Genomic DNA, 18,904 nt, shown 5'->3' on the forward strand with positions numbered 1-18,904 from the left:
TAACTTCGCTGCAGGATAATCGAGTGTAGGGAAAGAAAAGAAAAAGTGGGTATAGAATAAGCCGAAAGTCACCCGAAACAGTCTCTCACGCTAGCGTGAAGGAACTGCAATAGAGAGGCATAAGAACAGTCTCACAGCTATGGGACTAGCTATCTACTAAGAGGGGGGTAGTATAACGATGTTACAACTTCGCCATGTATCGGACCAATCCCAGAGCCGGATCGGAGGTAGTACTCGCCGCCCTCTTCATCAACCACTCATTGTAAGGTCGGATCCGATTCGGATCCGACTAAGATAAGTATATAAGGAGACACTCCCTGTAGCTAGCTCTATAGACTTTTAATATCCTTTCGTACAAGGCCTATAAGTGTCTATTCGAATTAAGGCTCGTTTAATGTCCCACGCACTCCCATATGCCTCTGAGTGACACTACCGCCGATACTGATCCAAGTAGTCTTGCCTGCGCCGTTACATCTATAACGTTTCTTTTTAGCGGCTTTCTAATTAGCTTAATAAAATTACTATTTAGCTCTAGGTATCTCTAAACTACCGTAAACTAACTACAATTAAGGAGTAAATAATTATATAATATATTCTTAATCTAGATTTATAAGAATTTACTTCTTAACTATATAAGATAGTAGATATAGTAGAGAAACTACTATGTATATATATAAAATAGCTAACCTTTAGATAAGAACTAGGTAGAGTAATTTATATTACGTTTAAATAAGCTTAAAATAGCTTTTAATTAAGTAAAAGACTACTAAAGAATATAGTAGAAAGATCTAGAGGTTATTAACGCGTAGTTTAGTCTTATATAAGAGATAATTAAGAAGTATAGAGTATATTCTAATAATATTTATAACTTTAATAAGACTAGCTTTTAGATAAGTATAATTAGTTTAATAAAGATTATTATAGGCGTAGAGCGGTATATAAGGCCTACTCTTACGTAGCTAGGTAATTGTAAGTAGATTATAGTTATTTAGAGTATCTATATTATAGAGTATACTACTCTACTATTTATTATCTATAAAGAACGTATCTATATCTCTACTTACACCACACACACCAACTTTTTAGCTGAATTTTTTCATCAAAACTCGTCAATTTTCTATCGGATATAGGGGTAACACGTCGCGAGAAATCGATTAACGCCGCCTCTAACGTGTGCAGCCCTCTCGTTGAGGTGCTAGAGGGGGTATTATCGATTTTCCCGCGACGTGTTCAAAATGCGAAAATCTTCGAGAACGCACGGACCGCCCTGATAACTAATAGAGAGACTACCATACGACAATAAAAACAATCGAAAAATAATAAAAGAAACAAAACTACTTAAACGCTAAGATAGCCGTTGCTTGATAGGCACTATATCCAAACGCCGAGACAGCTACTACTCGCTGGGCACCATATCTAAACGCCAAGACAGCCTCTGCCTGCTATGGCACCAATTCTAAACGCTGATACAGTGGTTGGTTACACTGTAGAAGTACCAATTTTAAACGCCAAAGCCCTCGCCCGCTAGGCACCAAAATCAAACGCTAATACAGAGATTGGTTACCTCTGTTAAAGCACCTAGTCCAAACGCTAAAGAAGCTCTCGCCCGCTAGGCACTATATCCGAACGCTGATACAGAGATTCGTAACCTCTGTAGAAGCACCCCAGTCAAAACGCCAAAGAAGCCCTTGCTCGCTAGGCACTAAAATTAAACGCTGATATAGAGATTAGTTACCTCTGTTAAAGCACCTAGTCCAAACGCTAATACAGAGATTGGTTACCTCTGTAGAAGCACCCTAGTTAAAACGCTAAAGAAGCCTTTGCTCGCTAGGCACCATATCCGAACGCTAATACAGAGATTTGTAACCTCTGTTAAAGCACCTAGTCAAAACGCCAAAGCCCTCGCCCGCTAGGCACCAAAATTAAACGCTGATATAGAGATTCGTTATCTCTGTAGAAGCACCAAGTCAAAACGCTAGAATAGTAGTTGTGAACTGTACTAGCAAAAATACTTAAACGCTAAGATAGCCTCCGCCCGCTATAATAGCACCCCAGCAGAACGAGAGAGCTACTCATTAAAACTTGAGAGGAAGACTCACTAAAAGTGAACGAGAGAGCTACTTATTAAAACTAGAGAGAGTTACTCTATAAAACTAAACAAGCTGAAAATATTTCCTTTCCCCCTAAGAGAGCTCGCTGGAAGGCAGCCTAGCTGCCCTACATCTCTCCCTGTTACTAAACTGCTCTTTAGCACCAGGCGTCTAGAAAGCTAGTACTAGCTTAACTAGACAAAGGCCGAAGCACCATAGTCACGCAATACAGCACAACGTACCAAATTGTTACTAGTTAGATAGAACGGCCTTTGGCCAAAGTCCTACATAGCCCACGGCTGATACAGGACTATAATGGAATAATAATAATAATAATAATATTAAGACGCTCTTTCCTACTTTAAGGATAAATCCTAAGTATTTCGTACATTAGATGTTAAATTCACACTTCTTAAGTTTAAGCTACAGCTCTATAGCTTACAGACGCTTAATTACTTATTATATATATCTATAATATTAAAATATTAAGCTATCTATATAGATTAGGATATTATCTGAGTAGGCAGAAGCGAAATCGTCTAAAAACTCGCGCAGCGTCTAGTTAATATAGCGCTAGAATATAATAGAGGCGTTAGTAAGCCTAAAAGAAGTAACTAGCTACTGATACAACCTAAACTAAGTATAGAAAGCAGTTATCTATTCCTAGCCCTCTATAATCTAGATTTTATAGAAGGCGGCCGTAATATTAAGCTTTATATACTACTTTACTTATCTAACTTAATTTAGCGTCTCCTATATAAGAGGTAGAGAATAATAATTCTTATAAGTTAGCGTATTTAGGGCGCGGTAGTCTACATAGAATCTTAGTTCTCCCCTAGGTTTCTATATAAAAAGAACTAGTAACGCGGTAAAGAAGTTACTTACGCAGATAAACCCTTTCTTAAGTAACTTATATAGTATCTTACATAGTACTAGAAGTTTATCTCTAGATATATTATAGAGAGATCTATACGGGACTTCTAGCAGCTTCCTATTATCTTTAGAGATTAGTTTAATCTTATAGTTAACGTCTAGGCCTTATAGAGGCAGAAGCTTATCTTCTTTCTTTAGAGTAAATAGAGAGACGTACGGTTATAAGTATAAAGGAAGAGACTTAGTTACTTCTACTATAGTTAGCTACGTCTTTAGACGGAGAGCTTTCTTAATATTTTAGAGATTAGCAGCGAAGACTTACAGAGCTAGCCGTTTTTAGCTTCGTTATACATAGGCCTAAAAGGTAGCTACTAAGATTACGGCGAAGTTCTATAATAGTTTAGTTCTCTCTATACTAGGCACAGAGAGATTATAACGCAGAAGAAGAAGTGTCTATCTAGCTATATTAATAACACCTCCTATATCTTTAAGCTATATTTTCTCTAAAATAATATCGTACTCGTACGTAGACGTAGTAATAAAAACAGCTACTTTTCACTTAATTCCTCTAATATCTATAGTAAATTAAGTAATAGCTTATACAGTACTTTTTTAGTTATTAACACCTTTAATTTCCCTAGTAGAGATAGATACACGCAGTAGGTTAAGTTCTTATACAAGTCTTTTACATACTATTACATAAGTATAGCACCCGTTATTAATTATAGCAGTAGCGTTTTTTAAAAGATTAACGATTACGTCTATAGATATTAGCTAAGTAGGCTTTAGTTAGTAAAGTAGCTCTTAAACAGGTCGTACGACCTACTTATCCTGCTTTAGCTACCCTAGTTGGCGCTTTTAGACTAGAGCTCTTCTTTTCCCTCGTCTAAGCTCTTATCTTCTAAGATAGTAGTTAGGACTTTTATTATAGTCTCTAGCTTACGTATACATTTTAGAACTATTACTTTACACTACCGTACGAGGTGGCCGTAGATACTACAACGTAGACAGCTACCCTTCTCTTTATGTTAAGCGATTTAGCTTTATATACCTTAGTACTTATTCCTTATACAGAGGCGCATAGCGCCTATATTAGGCGTCCAGTCCATTTTGTCCATAGTAGCTAAGGTAGCTATAGGGAGAGAAGTGGAGTAGAAGAGCGCATTAAACAAGAGTTAGTCAATTACCTTAAGATTTTCCTAAGTGCTCCTAAATCAATACATAAAGGCGTCGTACGTCTCGTTTAAAGGAGGCTAGTACTTAGCTTAGTAACAAAGTAGCTTCCTATTAAGAGAATTCTTAAGGTAGTTAATTTTTAACGCGTCGTCATCTTGTCTAAAACCAGCTTTATTAAACTTTAGATTAAAAGCTCGTACGTAGAAAAAAAACTTATCTTTCTCTTACTTAGTTATACAGAGATACTATAGAGCTTTTTACTTAATTAAAGAGTCTTTAAAGAACGCGTCTAGTTGCTCCTAAAGCTTACTAAGATAAGGTAATAAGTTTCTACTTATAAAGTCTTATACATAAGCCTATAATACTAAAAAGGCTAGTTCTTCTATACGGGAGATTATATAGTAAGCTTAGTAGAACTCTATAAAGTAAGCCTAGTAATCCGCTAATAGTTTTATATAAATCTACATCTTCTACTACGTGTATTCTTTATATGAGCCTTTCTTAAAGATTCTAATATTAAAGAGTCTAGCTTTCCCAAACTCTTATACGGGCGTAGGCGTAGCTAGAGGCTAGTAAGGAGATTACTAACTTTCTATATTTAGCGTAAGATTAGAAGTCTATACGTTAGGGGTAGCTTACCCCTGTACTATATAGAGAAAAAGAGCTTTTATCTCTTAGAGTTCTTCTTATACGCCTTTAGCGTTCTTAAGTCTTATAGCTATCTAGTCTAGGTTTCGTTAGAGTAGATTATTTATTACATTAAGTTAGCTCCAGCTTTCTGCGAGCTCCTCGTACGATAGAGGCCTTAGTAGGGCGTTGCTAGGTTCTAGGTTTAGCGTAAGCTTATATAGCCCTATCGTTATATCTTATTAGTTTTATATTCTTAATTCTCTCTTGCTTCGTACGAGAGAAAAGAGTAAAGAAGGTTAAAGTAATCTTTTAGCTTATGTTATAAGCGGAGAGGCCTAGCGAATAAGTATACTTCTACCTATTATACAGAAGCTAAAAGATAAGAAAAAGAGAGAATAACTAAGTATAGGCTTCTCTTATGTTGAAATAAGGAGGGTGCTACTTGTTCTATAGCTAGCTCAGAGGTATAGTAGTCTACTTGTCTAGCGATAGACTCAGAGGTAGCGAATCGATAGGTTCTAGGATGAAAAGAGAGAAATGCTAGGGGAGAGAGATAAGGATTGGATTGATCTGATCTAGTAGTCTGATCTGTTCTTGTAATCTGCTCTTTTGTTTCTATCTACTAGCTATTCTACTACTATATATATTTGCTGTACTAGATTCTAGAAGAATCTATCTAGTAGTAGATTACGTAGCTATAGACGTAATAGATAGATGAATTGTATAGGGATTGGTTGACTGAAGAATCCGAGTATAGTGCCGAGCACCCGGATTATGTCAGAGATTAGCTGATTAGCTTATATCTCTAACATCTTATACTTACTCGCTTCTGATCACGTGTCTGTACGGAAGGCATATCACGTGGTCATCGACTACGTGATCCCTTCGGTAGAGATCATAGGCGCAGCCCTTTACAGCATTATCCTATTAAAAACTCTAACCTAGAGTTATTAATTAGTTTAATATATATAGTAATATAAATATTTATATATATATAGAGAAATATAGAAATCTAAGTAAAAATTAGTATATATTACTTACCTCTTTTAATCTAAGGTTTAACGTGAGGTATTAGGCACTTTCGAATATAGTAGGAATTCCGATGGCTAATAGTTGATTTTAGCGTTTTAATAACTACTATATTAGATCTTTCTCCTACCTAAATAGCAGCCTAAACTTAGATAGTAATATCGCGATCTATATCTTTATTAGTAATTAAGCTACTATAATAAGAATATAATATCTTAAAAATAGATATTATAGGTAAGTATTAGAAAATATAAATATTAATCTAAACGTACTTTTGTTCTTGGTAGAAATAAGCTTTTGGCCTAACTGCTGATTTCTACGTTTTCTTATATATTCTGATCGAGATCTATGCCCACGTTCGATTCCACACTCGTCTAAGAATATAATCTTTCTAAAATTAATACTAGAAAGCTCTTTTAGCTAGTTCTTAGCATAAGCTAGTCTCCTTTTAGCTGTAGAGGCGTTTAAAATCTGTTTTTTAGAACAGATATTAACGGTCTAACCTTAATCCTTAAGAGCCCTATGAAGCGTTCTAGAAGAAATATCTAAACTATTTTCTCTTATTAAACGCTTCTTTTGTTTCTTAGGACTTCTAATAATATCTCTATTAATTGTTAGAGATCTAAGCTACTTAGCTAATCTCTGATAAGATCGATCTATCAATCGACTAGATCGCTATACCCTAGCGATCTATACTATCATACTACTAGTGTATCACGAGTGTATTAGTAGCGTAAGAGATAAATAAAGATTACGTGTATACAACGTAATCTATCGCTACTAGCTAGTATAAATACTAGTGATAGGAATACTAGATAGAACGCAGAGCAGATTACAAGCACAAAGTAGACTACTAGTGCAGACAACAAGATAAGATCGGATCAATCTAGTTCTTCAATCTCTCCCCTAGCATTGTTTCTCTCTTTTCATCCTAGAACCTATCGATTCGCTATCTCTGAGTCTATCGCTAGACAAGTAGACAACTCTACCTCTGAGCTAGCTATAGAACAAGTAGCACCCTCCTTATTCCAACATTAATAGCTCTTAAGGCTCTAGAAGATACCTTAGAAACTCTGCCTCTACTAGCTCTTTCTTTGTTAAAATAACTTGTCTTCTTTTCTTTAATTCGGTATTTAGCGTTATAAATAGCACGGGGGCTTTTGTTAAAGTATTTAATAATGTTTACTAGTAGTACGTTTGCCTTTAGTAACCTATCAAGTTGCGATTCGAAATTTAATAATTTTGCGTATATAAGAGGAGAATGCAGTTATAAGTTTCTAAGAGAGAAAAGATATTAATATATACTCTAATATTACTAATCGCTGACTAATATAGCGCTTATATAAGTGGTACCTAAAAATAACCTTTATTTATTTCTATATATTATACGTATAAAATACAATAACTAAGATGCTTATATAATTACTTAGTAAGTATATTACTAATATATATAGACTAATATTAAAAAAGTCAAAATTTACAGCGCGAAATTTAGAGCTAAAGTTAGAATATTTTTTTACTCTACGTTTAAGAAGACATATGGCCTTCCTAGTGCTAACTAAGCAGTATTACTAGACCCTCATCTTATACGCCAAGAAATTTCCTATTCAACGATATATTTTTTATTAGTTTAGCGCTAATACTCATTGAGCAATGGATGTTTAAAAATCACAACTTTTTGGAGTTCTTTTTTTTTTGTCACCCCACTGTAGTATCTTCGAAACGTTTCATATTTGACCGGATCAGCCAATGGCAACATTCTGAAGGCCTAGCCCATTGCAATTGCCACCGCGGGGTGCATAGATCAGTCTTGTGATTCATATCTCGCCAAGACTGGCCATCTGGGATGGTGGTGATCGAGTGTTAGTGGCTCTTGAATTCGCACTTTACTGTTGGAGAACCCCTATACTCTAACACCGTTAGATCGCTCGCGTACAACTCTGATCTTCGAAGTCGCTCCAGCAGCCGTATGCATTCTACTGTTCACTAAAGTTTAGCCTCCTCAATCCTCGCAAGAACATATGTCGCGGAGGCCTCTGCGAATACGGTTCCATGACCATCCTCAACCCACCCCACCGTCTCAATTCACTTACCCACCTCTCTCTTGACTTTGGTTCTCACCATGAAAACACTAGGCATAATGATTGGCTTTTTGAACTTGACTGTTGATTCTACGGTTGGAGATGAGCCCGCTTCATACACATAACATAGGAACTCCCCCATACCCTAGTCCAATAGCGCAGAAATGATGCCACCGTGAAGTCGGTCAGTGTCACCATTGACGTCACGGCCAACAGAAACAAGGAAGATTGCTTCGGGGTTATTGGTATCGCTAACATCGAAATGGTTTTCTTCTTTCGTTGCTTGCCTTCGTGCATCTTGTTGGCGGATTTCGGACGAAGGTTCGCTGGGAGCTAAAGCAATCTTGACCCACATTTTTCCTGCATTCAATTCTCTTTTTTGTTCGTTTCCTGGTCGGAACAATGTGACATAGGCGCGGATAGAACCGTCGGTGAAGAGCGTGCGAAGGAGCATTGTATGTATGTATGCACTTTCTGAATTTGCACCAGGTACCAAGCGTTTACTTAGATGCATTACGAAAGAATCGGAAAGAAGTGCTGTACACCATGGTTGTGCCGTCAAGTCTTCGAGATGGTCATCTTTCATGATCACTATGTAGAGTGGCGATGAAGGTAAACACACAGAGGTATTACGTAGCCTCTGCGCTCTGCGATGATGTATCGGGATATCTATCCTGGTCTAAAAGTAAGGCTGGCCCCTCAAACTTTTGGTGAGAAAATCTAAATCCGACCATCCCGGTGAGACCAAAGTATATCCCATGTGCTGAACCGAGGCCAATGATTACTGAAAACCGCTAATAGAACACCTCTGACACTGTGACGGGCACAGGGTTTGTGAATGTTGACCACGGGAAGCATGACGCAGTAGGGTGGTATCACAGAGAGCTTCGAAGCCAACAATGCTTTTAGAATTCTTGAATTATCCTTTGCATACTCAGTCCGGGTGTTCCTACAATTGGCTCCGCTGGACAACAGTATGCATTTTGGGCTACTAATCAGTATTTAGCACAATAGTTTGAGTAATCGTTGACCTATCTTTCTAAGTTATCAGAGTCACCCATTTGAGTAAAGCGCAGTTGCATGCTCGCGAGGCTGGGGGCTTACCAAGATAATACGCGAGCGACTCTGGAGGACTAATACCAACATCAACATCGCTGGAAGTAGTCCCTATGTAGATACCCTGTGCTCATTTGGGAATGTCAACACGATACTGCCTAAGAGACCAATCCCTGCGTGATATGGAATTTCTATCACTGCGGTTGTAGGAACTGGAAGTGAGCTCCCATGTTTTCGTCATGATCACGCTACAAGGACATCGCATAGGAACTGGTGCGTGCGTGGAGCAGACTGAATTTGGTATTCCGTATTGCTGCTACGCATGGGGAGTGCATGGACCACTAGATGACACGTGCCACTAACGTATCTTATACATGGCGATATGCCCGACGAACGGGTGAATCAACTGTACATATGTACATTTGTTTACAGGCAAAAACAGTTTTCGAGATGATATTGCTAGCCTCTCGTTGCAGTGATGTCTCACTGATGAATCACAGTGCGACGGTCACTAATCGCTCATGTAATCCTCTTCGGCCACATTTTCGCCAAACCCGTCAGCCAAAATGTCAGTATCTAGGCGCGTCAACAACCGTGTCACTACCACCAGTCCAATACTACAGCGTTAAGTTGCCGATATGTACAGTGAGCAGCCTGCCATATAAGTGTGTAAGAGCTTCCGATAGCCGCTATAGGGCAAGCCAGGATTACCGAAGGTTGATGAAGGTTGAGTCAACTGCCGGCTGGGGGAGACAAACATCATCTAATGTCTCGCTTCGACACCTTTCTACTGCGAATAATTCAGCAACGAAACCCTTTTGGCAGAAGCACCGAGCAATCCAGTCGACTGCCATAATAGAAGTAAGCACCAAAGAACTTAAGCAATTGGCAGTGAAATCGGTGGAACAAGGGTTGAGCGACGAGCAGCTGGCTGTTTTAGACCTCGTTTTGAATAAGAGACAGAACGTTTTTTTCACGGGCCCTGCAGGTACTGGAAAGTCTTTTCTTCTCAAGAAAATCATAGAAGGCTTAATCATCAGATACCTTGAGGGTAGTGATGACTGTGTTGCTGTCACCGCGTCCACAGGCCTTGCTGCTTTTACTATCAGCGGAAAGACACTCCACAGTTTTGCTGGGATAGGGCTTGGCACCGCTCCTACAAAACAGCTCATCAAAGACATACTCAGTAACAAAAGCTCATGCAAGCGTTGGAGATATGTTGAGGTCCTTATTATTGACGAGGTATCCATGGTCGACAACACACTGTTCGACAAGCTTGATGTCATTGGACGCGCAGTGCGGGAATGTGACTTACCATTTGGAGGAATTCAGCTTGTTATTACGGGTGACTTTTTTCAGCTACCTCCGGTAGTGCAAAGGAGTGACGATGGAAGCCCAAGGTTCTGTTTCGAGGCCAAGGCATGGAAAGATGCTGTTCGGCACACGATCAGTCTGACTAAGGTCTACAGACAAAAGGATCCATTATTTTCCGGAATGCTGAATGAGATGCGCGAAGGCCGTGTCTCAACAAGTACTATTAGCACATTTCGAAGACTGAGCAGACCTGTGACAAAACTCGCAGACAAGGGGCTGGAGGCCGTTCAACTTTTCCCTCTACGTCGTGAAGCTGACTTTGCGAACAATACAAGGCTGCAAAAACTTGACGGCAAAGTCTACGAATACACATCTGAAGATGGTGGAATTGTCACAAACCCAAGTACCCGCAAGAAGCTCTTATCCAATTGCCCTGCACCAAAGATGATCCAGCTAAAGCGGGGTGCACAAGTTATGCTTGTTAAGAACTTAGGTCGTGGCCTTGTCAACGGATCTCAGGGCTGCGTAATCGGTTTTGCAAATGAAGAAAACTTCTTCCATGCTCCGTGGCACGATAAATACTACGTCACCCGTGAAGATTGGGATCCCGAAGCTAGACTGACCATGGGCAAGGAAGCCTTACCAGGGGAGAACCTGCCACTTTACCCTGTGGTGCGCTTTCACGGACCAGGTGATAGCACCCAAGTTGAGCACTGTGTTCCTCAGCGGTGGGTTATTGAGCGATGGGTTCGTATACAGGCAAAGAAAGGCGAGGACAACGATGAAGAAGATAGGTGGTTTTGCCAGGAGCTTGCAACCCGCACCCAAGTTCCCCTCATCCTTGCATGGGCATTGAGTATTCACAAAGCACAGGGTCAGACACTATCACTTGTGAAGGTGGACTTGGGCAACGTATTCGAGAAGGGCCAGGCATACGTAGCATTGTCCCGTGCGACGAGCATAGACGGCTTGCAAGTGCTGAACTTCAACCCTTATAAGGTACAAGCACACCCAAAGGTTAAGGCATTCTACGCGAGCTTGTCAAGACTATAACATCGTATTGAATGTGGCCATTCTCCTTAAGTGTAAATGACTCGAGGTATATGCTGTAGCTAGTTAATACGTATAGTAGTTTAGCTAATGAGAACTATCTACTCTACTAAAATACTCGCTTCTTATTCTTAAAATTTCAACGTACTACTATTATACCTATAGCAAAAACAAACATAGTAATTAACTTACAGATTCTAGAAGATCTACTTTTGTATTACACACTTGTTGTATTGAATCTAGTTTTGGAGGATATATATCAATCTGAGAAAAGGAGTATTTACTACTAGTAGTATTTGATGATTTGGTGAAACGAAGCAAGGCTGATGAACAATGTTGGTAATGGTCTAAGTGGTAGTACCTTGGCTCGATTCCTATCATCGTTTCTATGGACCGTACATTCTTCATTAAGACATAGAGACGATGGGTTAAACGCCAATCTATCGTGGTTGTTACAAATCCACCCTCGTCCCCAGCGTGTACGGCCGACATATGTACCGGCTTGGCAAGTAACGATACTTCGTGGATTGATAATTGTTGATTGGGGTGTGGGAAAGTATGGAAGGATGAGTTGATCGGTATAGCGTTGCTTGTTCCTTCCATTGAGTAGAAGAATTGAAACAACTCATTATCCAAAGAGGAAGAAGGTACCCAGACCATCGCGTACGGATCAAATGTACAGTTCCTGGCCAAAGCATCCTCTGCTGATAAACCGCAAGAACAAGTTTCAGAGGTATCAGTCTTTTTCAACGGGGTTAAAATCTTCGGTCTCAAGCTAACAAAAGCCAATGTAGTAAGGTTGAGAGTGCCATAAACAGCAAGTCCGATTATTGCCGCGACAAAAGACTTACGGCTCAAATACAATCATTACACCACCAACACCACTGCGACTAACAATAACCCGCATTGGTGGTCTAGATATCTCTTTCCTGGTTATGACCCATGGGAACTGCGAAAATTCGTAACGCCGATAGTGGCCGCATCAAGTTAATCAGAGAAAAGGCGGAAGATTTACATCACACCTTTCTTAATATCCTTTATAAATTGATAGTCCTTTTCTTAACGTTTCGCTAGAGTTCTGGTGGTTTCCCTATGCTGAGGAAAAGCAAGGCGCGTTTTGATGCCGTGTAAATCTGCCCGGCAATGCCCCACATACCATGCCTTTATATTCGTTTTGCTGACTTTACATGCCTCCTCTCATCGCATATTAACCTGGGCCCCAGATCTTGGGGAGGCATTTCATGATGCCGTCATGGATTTTCGTAAGCTGTTAAAAGCCATCCGGTTGACCTGCACCGATGAAGTTGATAAAGAGAGCAACCTCGAAAAAGATGAAGACGAGGTTCGTGCGTGCCGCGACGTCTCTCCAGAGGCGCACCACTTCGGTACACTAGGAGCTCGCTCCACGGTTCGCTAAAAGAATGTTCATTAGTCCAAGGTCAGTTTGATCTACGATTGATGATCTCTTTCGCTTGGCTTCATCAGTGTTGTCTTTTTTATAGTCCATTAACTGGGAATTAACTGCTAGCAGCAGCTAACGATACGTTAATGGTCTGATCCTACCATATTTGGACACATTAATACAGGGACTCTGTAAAGCGTGCGAATAATGTGGCACTTAGAAGTGCTGGTGTAGCAACTCTGGATTGCAAAGGAACTTGACCACTATTCTATAAGGCAACCGTACTCTGGATTGTCCAGGAGTAGATGCCTGTTGCCGTTGTAGAGGGTCGGTTATACGATCTTGAACGAGGTTCTTATGTACTTCAGAGTGCTTTGCGGAGGCGCATGCTTAGAGTGTTATCGCTCTTATGTACGAATTGATTAGCATTAGAAAATTAGAAGGCCGCGTATATTGTATCACGATGCAAAATCGAACTCAAAAGATCAAGGAGCAACCCGCAATCGAGCTGGTATAATAGAGCTCAAATCCAATCGCTGGATTGTATTAACTGAAGAAGGTAATCTATCTGCTCCGAAAAGAAATCCCAATATATATCCGCAGTTTAATCTGATCAGATACAAGTACACTACAGCATACTCATGTCACGCAGCGAGCACTACTTCTACTAAGTAGCTTCCAAGAGGCTAAGTAATAGCGTGAATCGCACAATCTTAGACGGGCCATTAGTATGCTCTGAACAAGCCCCCGATGCTTAATCAACCAACTACAAACTGTCTAACAATACCACATCGCATTCTTTCTCCCGACTGAAACAATCGTCGACATCCCCCTGATGACTGGAAAGAGTCTACTGAACATCTTCTTCCGATGGAACTATACATAGAAAATGCCCTCGCAGGAGCTTTGTCGATGGCGCAAGTAAGTTACGGAATTTAGTAGATGAAGGGTGGCTCGCACTGCGTGCGGTGCAGGGCGTTCCACCCGCTGACATTGGAGAATTTCCCGTTGGCCCTACACTCTCCGGCGGTCGTATGGTCCCCGGACGCTCTCATGCACATTCTCTTACAATCATTGGCTTCGTTGTTCTGGAAAGACCACAGTGGTGAGCAAGGCATGTTTAAGTATGAAGTAATGTATGATGACTTACAATGACGCAGCAGTGGCTGCCGTCTGGGTAAAGGCACTGGCAATATGAAGCAGCAACGCTGCTTGCGCCAGCAAAGAGCATGGCAACTATTGTGAGAAGGCGGACCATGCTGGGCGTTGATAAGGATGATGTCGTTGGATTAGATTGTGGGATTATGTGATAATGAGTGATGTGATGGTGCTGATGAGTGAATGCATTCGGAGAGCAGTCAGAGAAATCGCCATCTTTATAGAGTCCAGCAGATTAAAAAAACCACATAACACGAGTCACAGACATATCTTCGTGAATTCACGAAGCACTCTACGGTGGGAGGTGCACAAGCCACATTGAATCTCGGTGATGAAGCTCACGGAGTCCGTAACAACGCGCTTGTGTTTATTTGGAAAGGCTCCTCGCCATACTGATTAGACAAGGCGGTCACCAAATCTCCGCGATAGAGTTTCGATCAACGTGTGTAATGACGAAAACGTTTATACAATTAAGTTTAGATGAAGATAGTAAATAAGTCAGGTAAACTCGACAAGGGATTGGATTGAAGTTAGAGTCAGACAGACACTCGGCTAGAGTGAACTAGAGTTAAGTTCTTATGCACTTAGATCAGTATGAAACGGGAAGATCACTAGTGGCACGAATAGCTGCAAATGTCTCCGATGCGGCAAGTATCCGTGCCCGCAGGACGCCAATTTTAGGCCATGCGCCACGCAATATAAGTGCATATGCATGGTCTATATCGAAATGCCATCTCGAAGCCACTAAATACTGTTGTATCAACTCCACACTATCAAGGTGAGGAACGCACGGTGGCGCCATTACCGCAGGGGCGACTGGGACTAGTGCAGTCAGGCGGCCAGTACCGCTAGAGTGGTCCTGACTAGTGTTAGTCCAAGACGGTGACCGTTCTTGTGGCAAAAGTGAGGCAGGCTACGATGCAGCCCTCCTGCATGAGCGCCACGAGAGTACTTTGGGGGGACAGCGTACCCTCCACCGACCCCCTAAAAGTGCGCACATGAGGAAAACACTAATACATTAGGTTATTGCGATGAACGTGGTAGGTCTTGAAAGATGAAGATCGAGGGAAACAAATAATCCTGAATACATGTGCAAGGTTCCATATACTCGTGAAGTTTACAGACGAAGAGCCTTCTCATTTTGCCTCATTATTTGTACCCACAAGGAAATCTAAGTCTCTTCTGGTATGAAACATCGCTGGCTAGAAGGTTTCGACAAGCGTGTACTACAAGTGACATAGGCTGTATGTTTGTTTTGGGTAATAGAATCGAAGGAGGTTTTCAGTATCACTATTTGTGCAGTACTAATTCCTGGTGCGAGTTGGAGAGTAAGGTATACAAGGTGGTTTGATTGACTGCCATACCTCTACGTCGTGTTTCTATAACTTCGAAGAAATGTGATCTATCTACATGCGAGGTTCTCAGCGAGGTCTCAAGGATCTCAAAAACCGAGAAAAATTTAATAGAAAAAGATATTGTTCACCATAATGCAAGGAAATGGTTGCTTGGGCGGAGCTGCGCAAGGCACCCTGGCGAGATCCTTTGTACTACCTAGACGACGTATTCGTACTTGCAGCCGCGGCGCCATCCTGCGTTCCACGAGCTAACGTCTGAGTACTTGCCACCAGCATTACACATCCTGTCTGAGTTTCCATTGTTTTTGCAATTCTCCACGCATGCTTTCCTGATGCCGTATGCCTGGTACATTATTAGATTTGGTCCCTTGTGTGTCCTATTTAATTTCGCTCGGGCTATCATTGACTTACAACAACGCAGCAGTGGGAGCCATCCGGGAAGAGGCATTGACAGTATCCGTCAGCGGCGACAGAAGCGACGGTGGCGAAGATAACTGCGAAGATTGAAAGTCGGACCATTTTGTTGTAGTTGGAGGATGATGAGGTTGAGTAGGATTAGGATGTTTGGTAAAACTTGTCCTTACTGAGCTGATTTGTCAACGAGAGTGGTGAAGATGCTGTGTTAGTATGTTGACTTTGAAGAGGGCTGCTATAGTTTTATATAGAGGGCAAGCTCATGTTCGTCCATTAATTACAGATGAAGTCTTGTAGTAAGGTGAGTGGAAGATACACTATAGCGCCGACTCCATTAGCGAGGGGGCGCACAGGCCCACACGGACATGAATCGCTGTAACGATGGTACGAAGCACATTCTCCCGCATGTCTTCGTACCTTAAACTTAACCCAAACGCGAGCAGCTCAAAACAGAGCATATATTGTTAGACCGAGCAATTGACCGAATGTGGAAGAAATTGCCAAACAAGGTCTACCGTAGTTACGGGGAAAAGTATCATAGGTGGAGGAGTTGTTCAGTGAACTAACGATATTTTAAATAGCGACCGGAAGAGAATTGCGCTCTGCCCTATCCGTTAGAACCACTGAGGTTGAACTGCGTTGGCTTGTTTTCAATCCCTTGTAATCGGCACGCCATAGTTTCCTACCCACAATACTTTTGCCTATGACTATAGTATGTCATGATTGCGGATTAGGAGACATCTGTAGAACGCATAGGCACACGTAAATACCCGTTGGTCTGAAGAGACTGTACGGAGCTAGGCTGACTCGACTGCACCATCTAGAGCGATCCAAGCACTACTCCGCCAGACATCTGTGACGGCTCCTTGAATTTAACAGGTAACAGACATGCGTAGACACCGCCAGATTCTACAGACACACATTGACATCTATCAATGTGTGCAAGATCTTGAGCGAGTTTCAATCAAAGTTTCATTCTTCGATTGAATTTCATAAGAAAACAATAAAGTTTAATTACACTACTGTATGGAACAAAAGTAGCCTTCGATGATTTTTATTATACTTTGGTCTACGTCCTTCACATCTGGCCCTTGCTTTCACGTGACTATTCTATTCTGATCGTAGTTAAGAAGGTTTAATCAAGTTGGCCTTGCTGGGGGGGTCTTGTGGCGCGCCTAACTTGTTCGGCCCCTATGCATATACTGGTTATTAGCGCTAACTAATATCTTTCTAGAATCGCAGAGACGAACTTTGTAAATGAAAATGGTGTGTGTGACACTTGCAAGGACCAGACCCTAACGACCGATACAGGGAGGGGGACTGTAAGTTACGTCATTCAACGACTCTCTTCTGCATCCAGCTAGGCTAGCTGGATTGTGGAAAATTGATGGCATACTACCTTACCTACATACGTATAAATATCAGAGCAGCACCCGTTCTTTGAAACGATATCCAGCTCACTGTACAGCACCAAGACTCCCGACCTCGATCCATTCAACTCTACACTCTTCTAATATCTACTTAAGACAGCCCACAACCGCTAGAATGGTCCGCATCCTCTCTCTCGCCACTCTGCTGATCGCCAGCGCCATTACTACTCAGGCTGCTATGTTCTGCCAGTGCCTCTTTGGAGATGGCTCGCACTGCTGCGTTTACTCGGTGAGCAACCCCTCAAGAACGAGACAGAGTGAAATATACATGTTGAATGCTAACTTGGGATTAGGATCCTCAGATTGGCAACCTCGACTGCCAGCGCTGGTGCACTAACGCCCACCGCGCTGATGGTGCGACTAATCCTCGCAACCCTCTTGAGGTCGGCACCGCCTGCAACTCCAATGGAAAGTACAGCACTGTCAGTGGCTGGAACGCTCAGTTCCGCACCTCCTGCTACAAGCAGTAGATCCTTGCCAACTCGAGTCGACAGCGGCTTTTGATGGATGGACAGCTATTAGGGGATTATGATATAGACTTTGTGACAGCTATTACGTAGGGGGTTATGGGATAGACTTGGTAATTGCTATCGATTGTATTTTTTGTTGAAGGAAGATGTGCGATAGCGCGGATCTGGTCCGGTATCGTGTGGTCACAGCATATAAACCGGCGACAGTCTCAATATAGAAACTGCCCCACCGTCCGTCATGCTCCCAAGAGTTGGTGTTGTTGAATATGCAAATTGTGGTTGTGATTGGATACCAAAGAAGCCAGGTCCGCCCTCGCATGAACAGCCAAGCCATCCATCCCATTACGTGCACGGTCTCCCGCCAATCTTCTGGAAGACGCTTCGCCGGGGTGCCACGTTTCAGGTATAGTGTCGTCGATCAGCTAAACGGCGCGCAAAAGATTATTCGGGAGAGGAGAGAGAGGGAGAATAATGGGACCCTGGTGGTAGCCATCATCAGCACTTGAGTCGCGGACGAGGCCGACTCAGGGCAATTTGCAGGCCCCTGGTCTCACAGCTTAACATATGCCTCAAAGAGGCGAATGGCCATGGCTGCCACCATGGCCGTATCGGTGGTTTCAGTCGCCACCGCGAGCAGCGTCACGAGGACTGTCTGAAAGATGTGTATAGCCTATAGACGGGCGGACCGTATTGCTACTTAGGGTATAATGTTGCACTTAACTTGTTTATTATTATTATTATTATTCCATTATAGTCCTGTATCAGCCGTTGGCTATGTAGGACTTTGGCCAAAGGCCGTTCTATCTAACTAGTTACAATTTGGTACGTTGTGCTGTATTGCGTGACTATGGTGCTTCGGCCTTTGTCTAGTTAAGCTAGTACTAGCTTTCTAGACGCCTGGTGCTAAAGAGCAGTTTGGTAACAGGGAGAGATATAGAGCAGCTAGGCTGCCTTCTAGCGAGCTCTCTTAGGGGATAGGAAATAGTGCTAGTAAAATCAAATTCGTTGTTCTTTGTTTTTCTTCTTTTCTTCTTATTTTTCTTATTTTTCTTCTTTCTAGCCTTCTTGGCCTACATGCCACTTTCTTGTTCCTATCTTCGTGCTAGTAATAAAAGCTAGAGTAGCTTCTATACCGCTCGTAGTGTGGAGTAAGAGTGGGAGTTTAAGTACTTTCTGGCCTAGAGTCTTTTTAAGTTGGTTTCTCTCTGCGCTATAGAAACCGCAGTATAGAAGTAGGTGCTCTGCTGTTTGTGGTCTTCCGCATTTACAGAGTTCTGTTTCTCTTCTTTTTACTCTCTTTAGATAGGCATTTGAAGTATCCGTGCCCTATCTTAAGAGAATAGAAAGAGCTTGAAATCTCTCTTTTGGTGCCTCTT

General features: G+C 41.7%; 6 protein-coding genes across 6 annotated transcripts; 1 reads left to right on the forward strand and 5 right to left on the reverse strand.

Annotated features, from left to right (window-relative positions):
• Nucleotides 1-2,933: 2,933 nt before the first annotated feature.
• Nucleotides 2,934-3,119, reverse strand: COCSADRAFT_91918 (uncharacterized protein; the record flags this gene model as incomplete). The annotated part of the gene is made up of 1 exon (XM_007702731.1): nt 2,934-3,119. A coding segment is annotated over one exon (186 nt), but the record flags the coding sequence as incomplete, so codon positions are not given.
• A 4,905-nt stretch (nt 3,120-8,024) lies between these two features.
• On the reverse strand, nt 8,025-8,465 carry COCSADRAFT_358588 (uncharacterized protein; the record flags this gene model as incomplete). Its single annotated transcript, XM_007702732.1, has 1 exon — nt 8,025-8,465. The coding sequence occupies one exon, from the start codon at nt 8,463-8,465 to the stop codon at nt 8,025-8,027; it is 441 nt and encodes a 146-aa protein (XP_007700922.1).
• A 3,227-nt stretch (nt 8,466-11,692) lies between these two features.
• On the reverse strand, nt 11,693-12,022 carry COCSADRAFT_73949 (uncharacterized protein; the record flags this gene model as incomplete). Its single annotated transcript, XM_007702733.1, has 1 exon — nt 11,693-12,022. A coding segment is annotated over one exon (330 nt), but the record flags the coding sequence as incomplete, so codon positions are not given.
• A 1,220-nt stretch (nt 12,023-13,242) lies between these two features.
• Nucleotides 13,243-14,045, reverse strand: COCSADRAFT_37675 (uncharacterized protein). Its single transcript, XM_007702298.1, has 2 exons — nt 13,852-14,045; nt 13,243-13,789 (listed from the first exon to the last, which is right to left on the reverse strand). The coding sequence occupies exons 1-2, from the start codon at nt 13,957-13,959 to the stop codon at nt 13,637-13,639; spliced, it is 261 nt and encodes an 86-aa protein (XP_007700488.1). The 5' UTR covers nt 13,960-14,045; the 3' UTR covers nt 13,243-13,636.
• Nucleotides 14,046-15,313: 1,268 nt separating this feature from the next.
• Nucleotides 15,314-15,824, reverse strand: COCSADRAFT_119439 (uncharacterized protein). The gene is made up of 2 exons (XM_007702734.1): nt 15,626-15,824; nt 15,314-15,557 (listed from the first exon to the last, which is right to left on the reverse strand). Exons 1-2 carry the CDS (start codon nt 15,731-15,733, stop codon nt 15,411-15,413), a joined length of 255 nt encoding a protein of 84 aa, XP_007700924.1. The 5' UTR covers nt 15,734-15,824; the 3' UTR covers nt 15,314-15,410.
• Nucleotides 15,825-17,094: 1,270 nt separating this feature from the next.
• Nucleotides 17,095-17,774, forward strand: COCSADRAFT_144554 (uncharacterized protein). The gene is made up of 2 exons (XM_007702735.1): nt 17,095-17,287; nt 17,352-17,774. Exons 1-2 carry the CDS (start codon nt 17,174-17,176, stop codon nt 17,526-17,528), a joined length of 291 nt encoding a protein of 96 aa, XP_007700925.1. The 5' UTR covers nt 17,095-17,173; the 3' UTR covers nt 17,529-17,774.
• The last annotated feature ends 1,130 nt before the right edge of the window (nt 17,775-18,904 follow it).

This window comes from Bipolaris sorokiniana (genome assembly GCF_000338995.1).
Source record: "Bipolaris sorokiniana ND90Pr unplaced genomic scaffold COCSAscaffold_8, whole genome shotgun sequence".
NCBI lineage: Eukaryota > Fungi > Ascomycota > Dothideomycetes > Pleosporales > Pleosporaceae > Bipolaris > Bipolaris sorokiniana.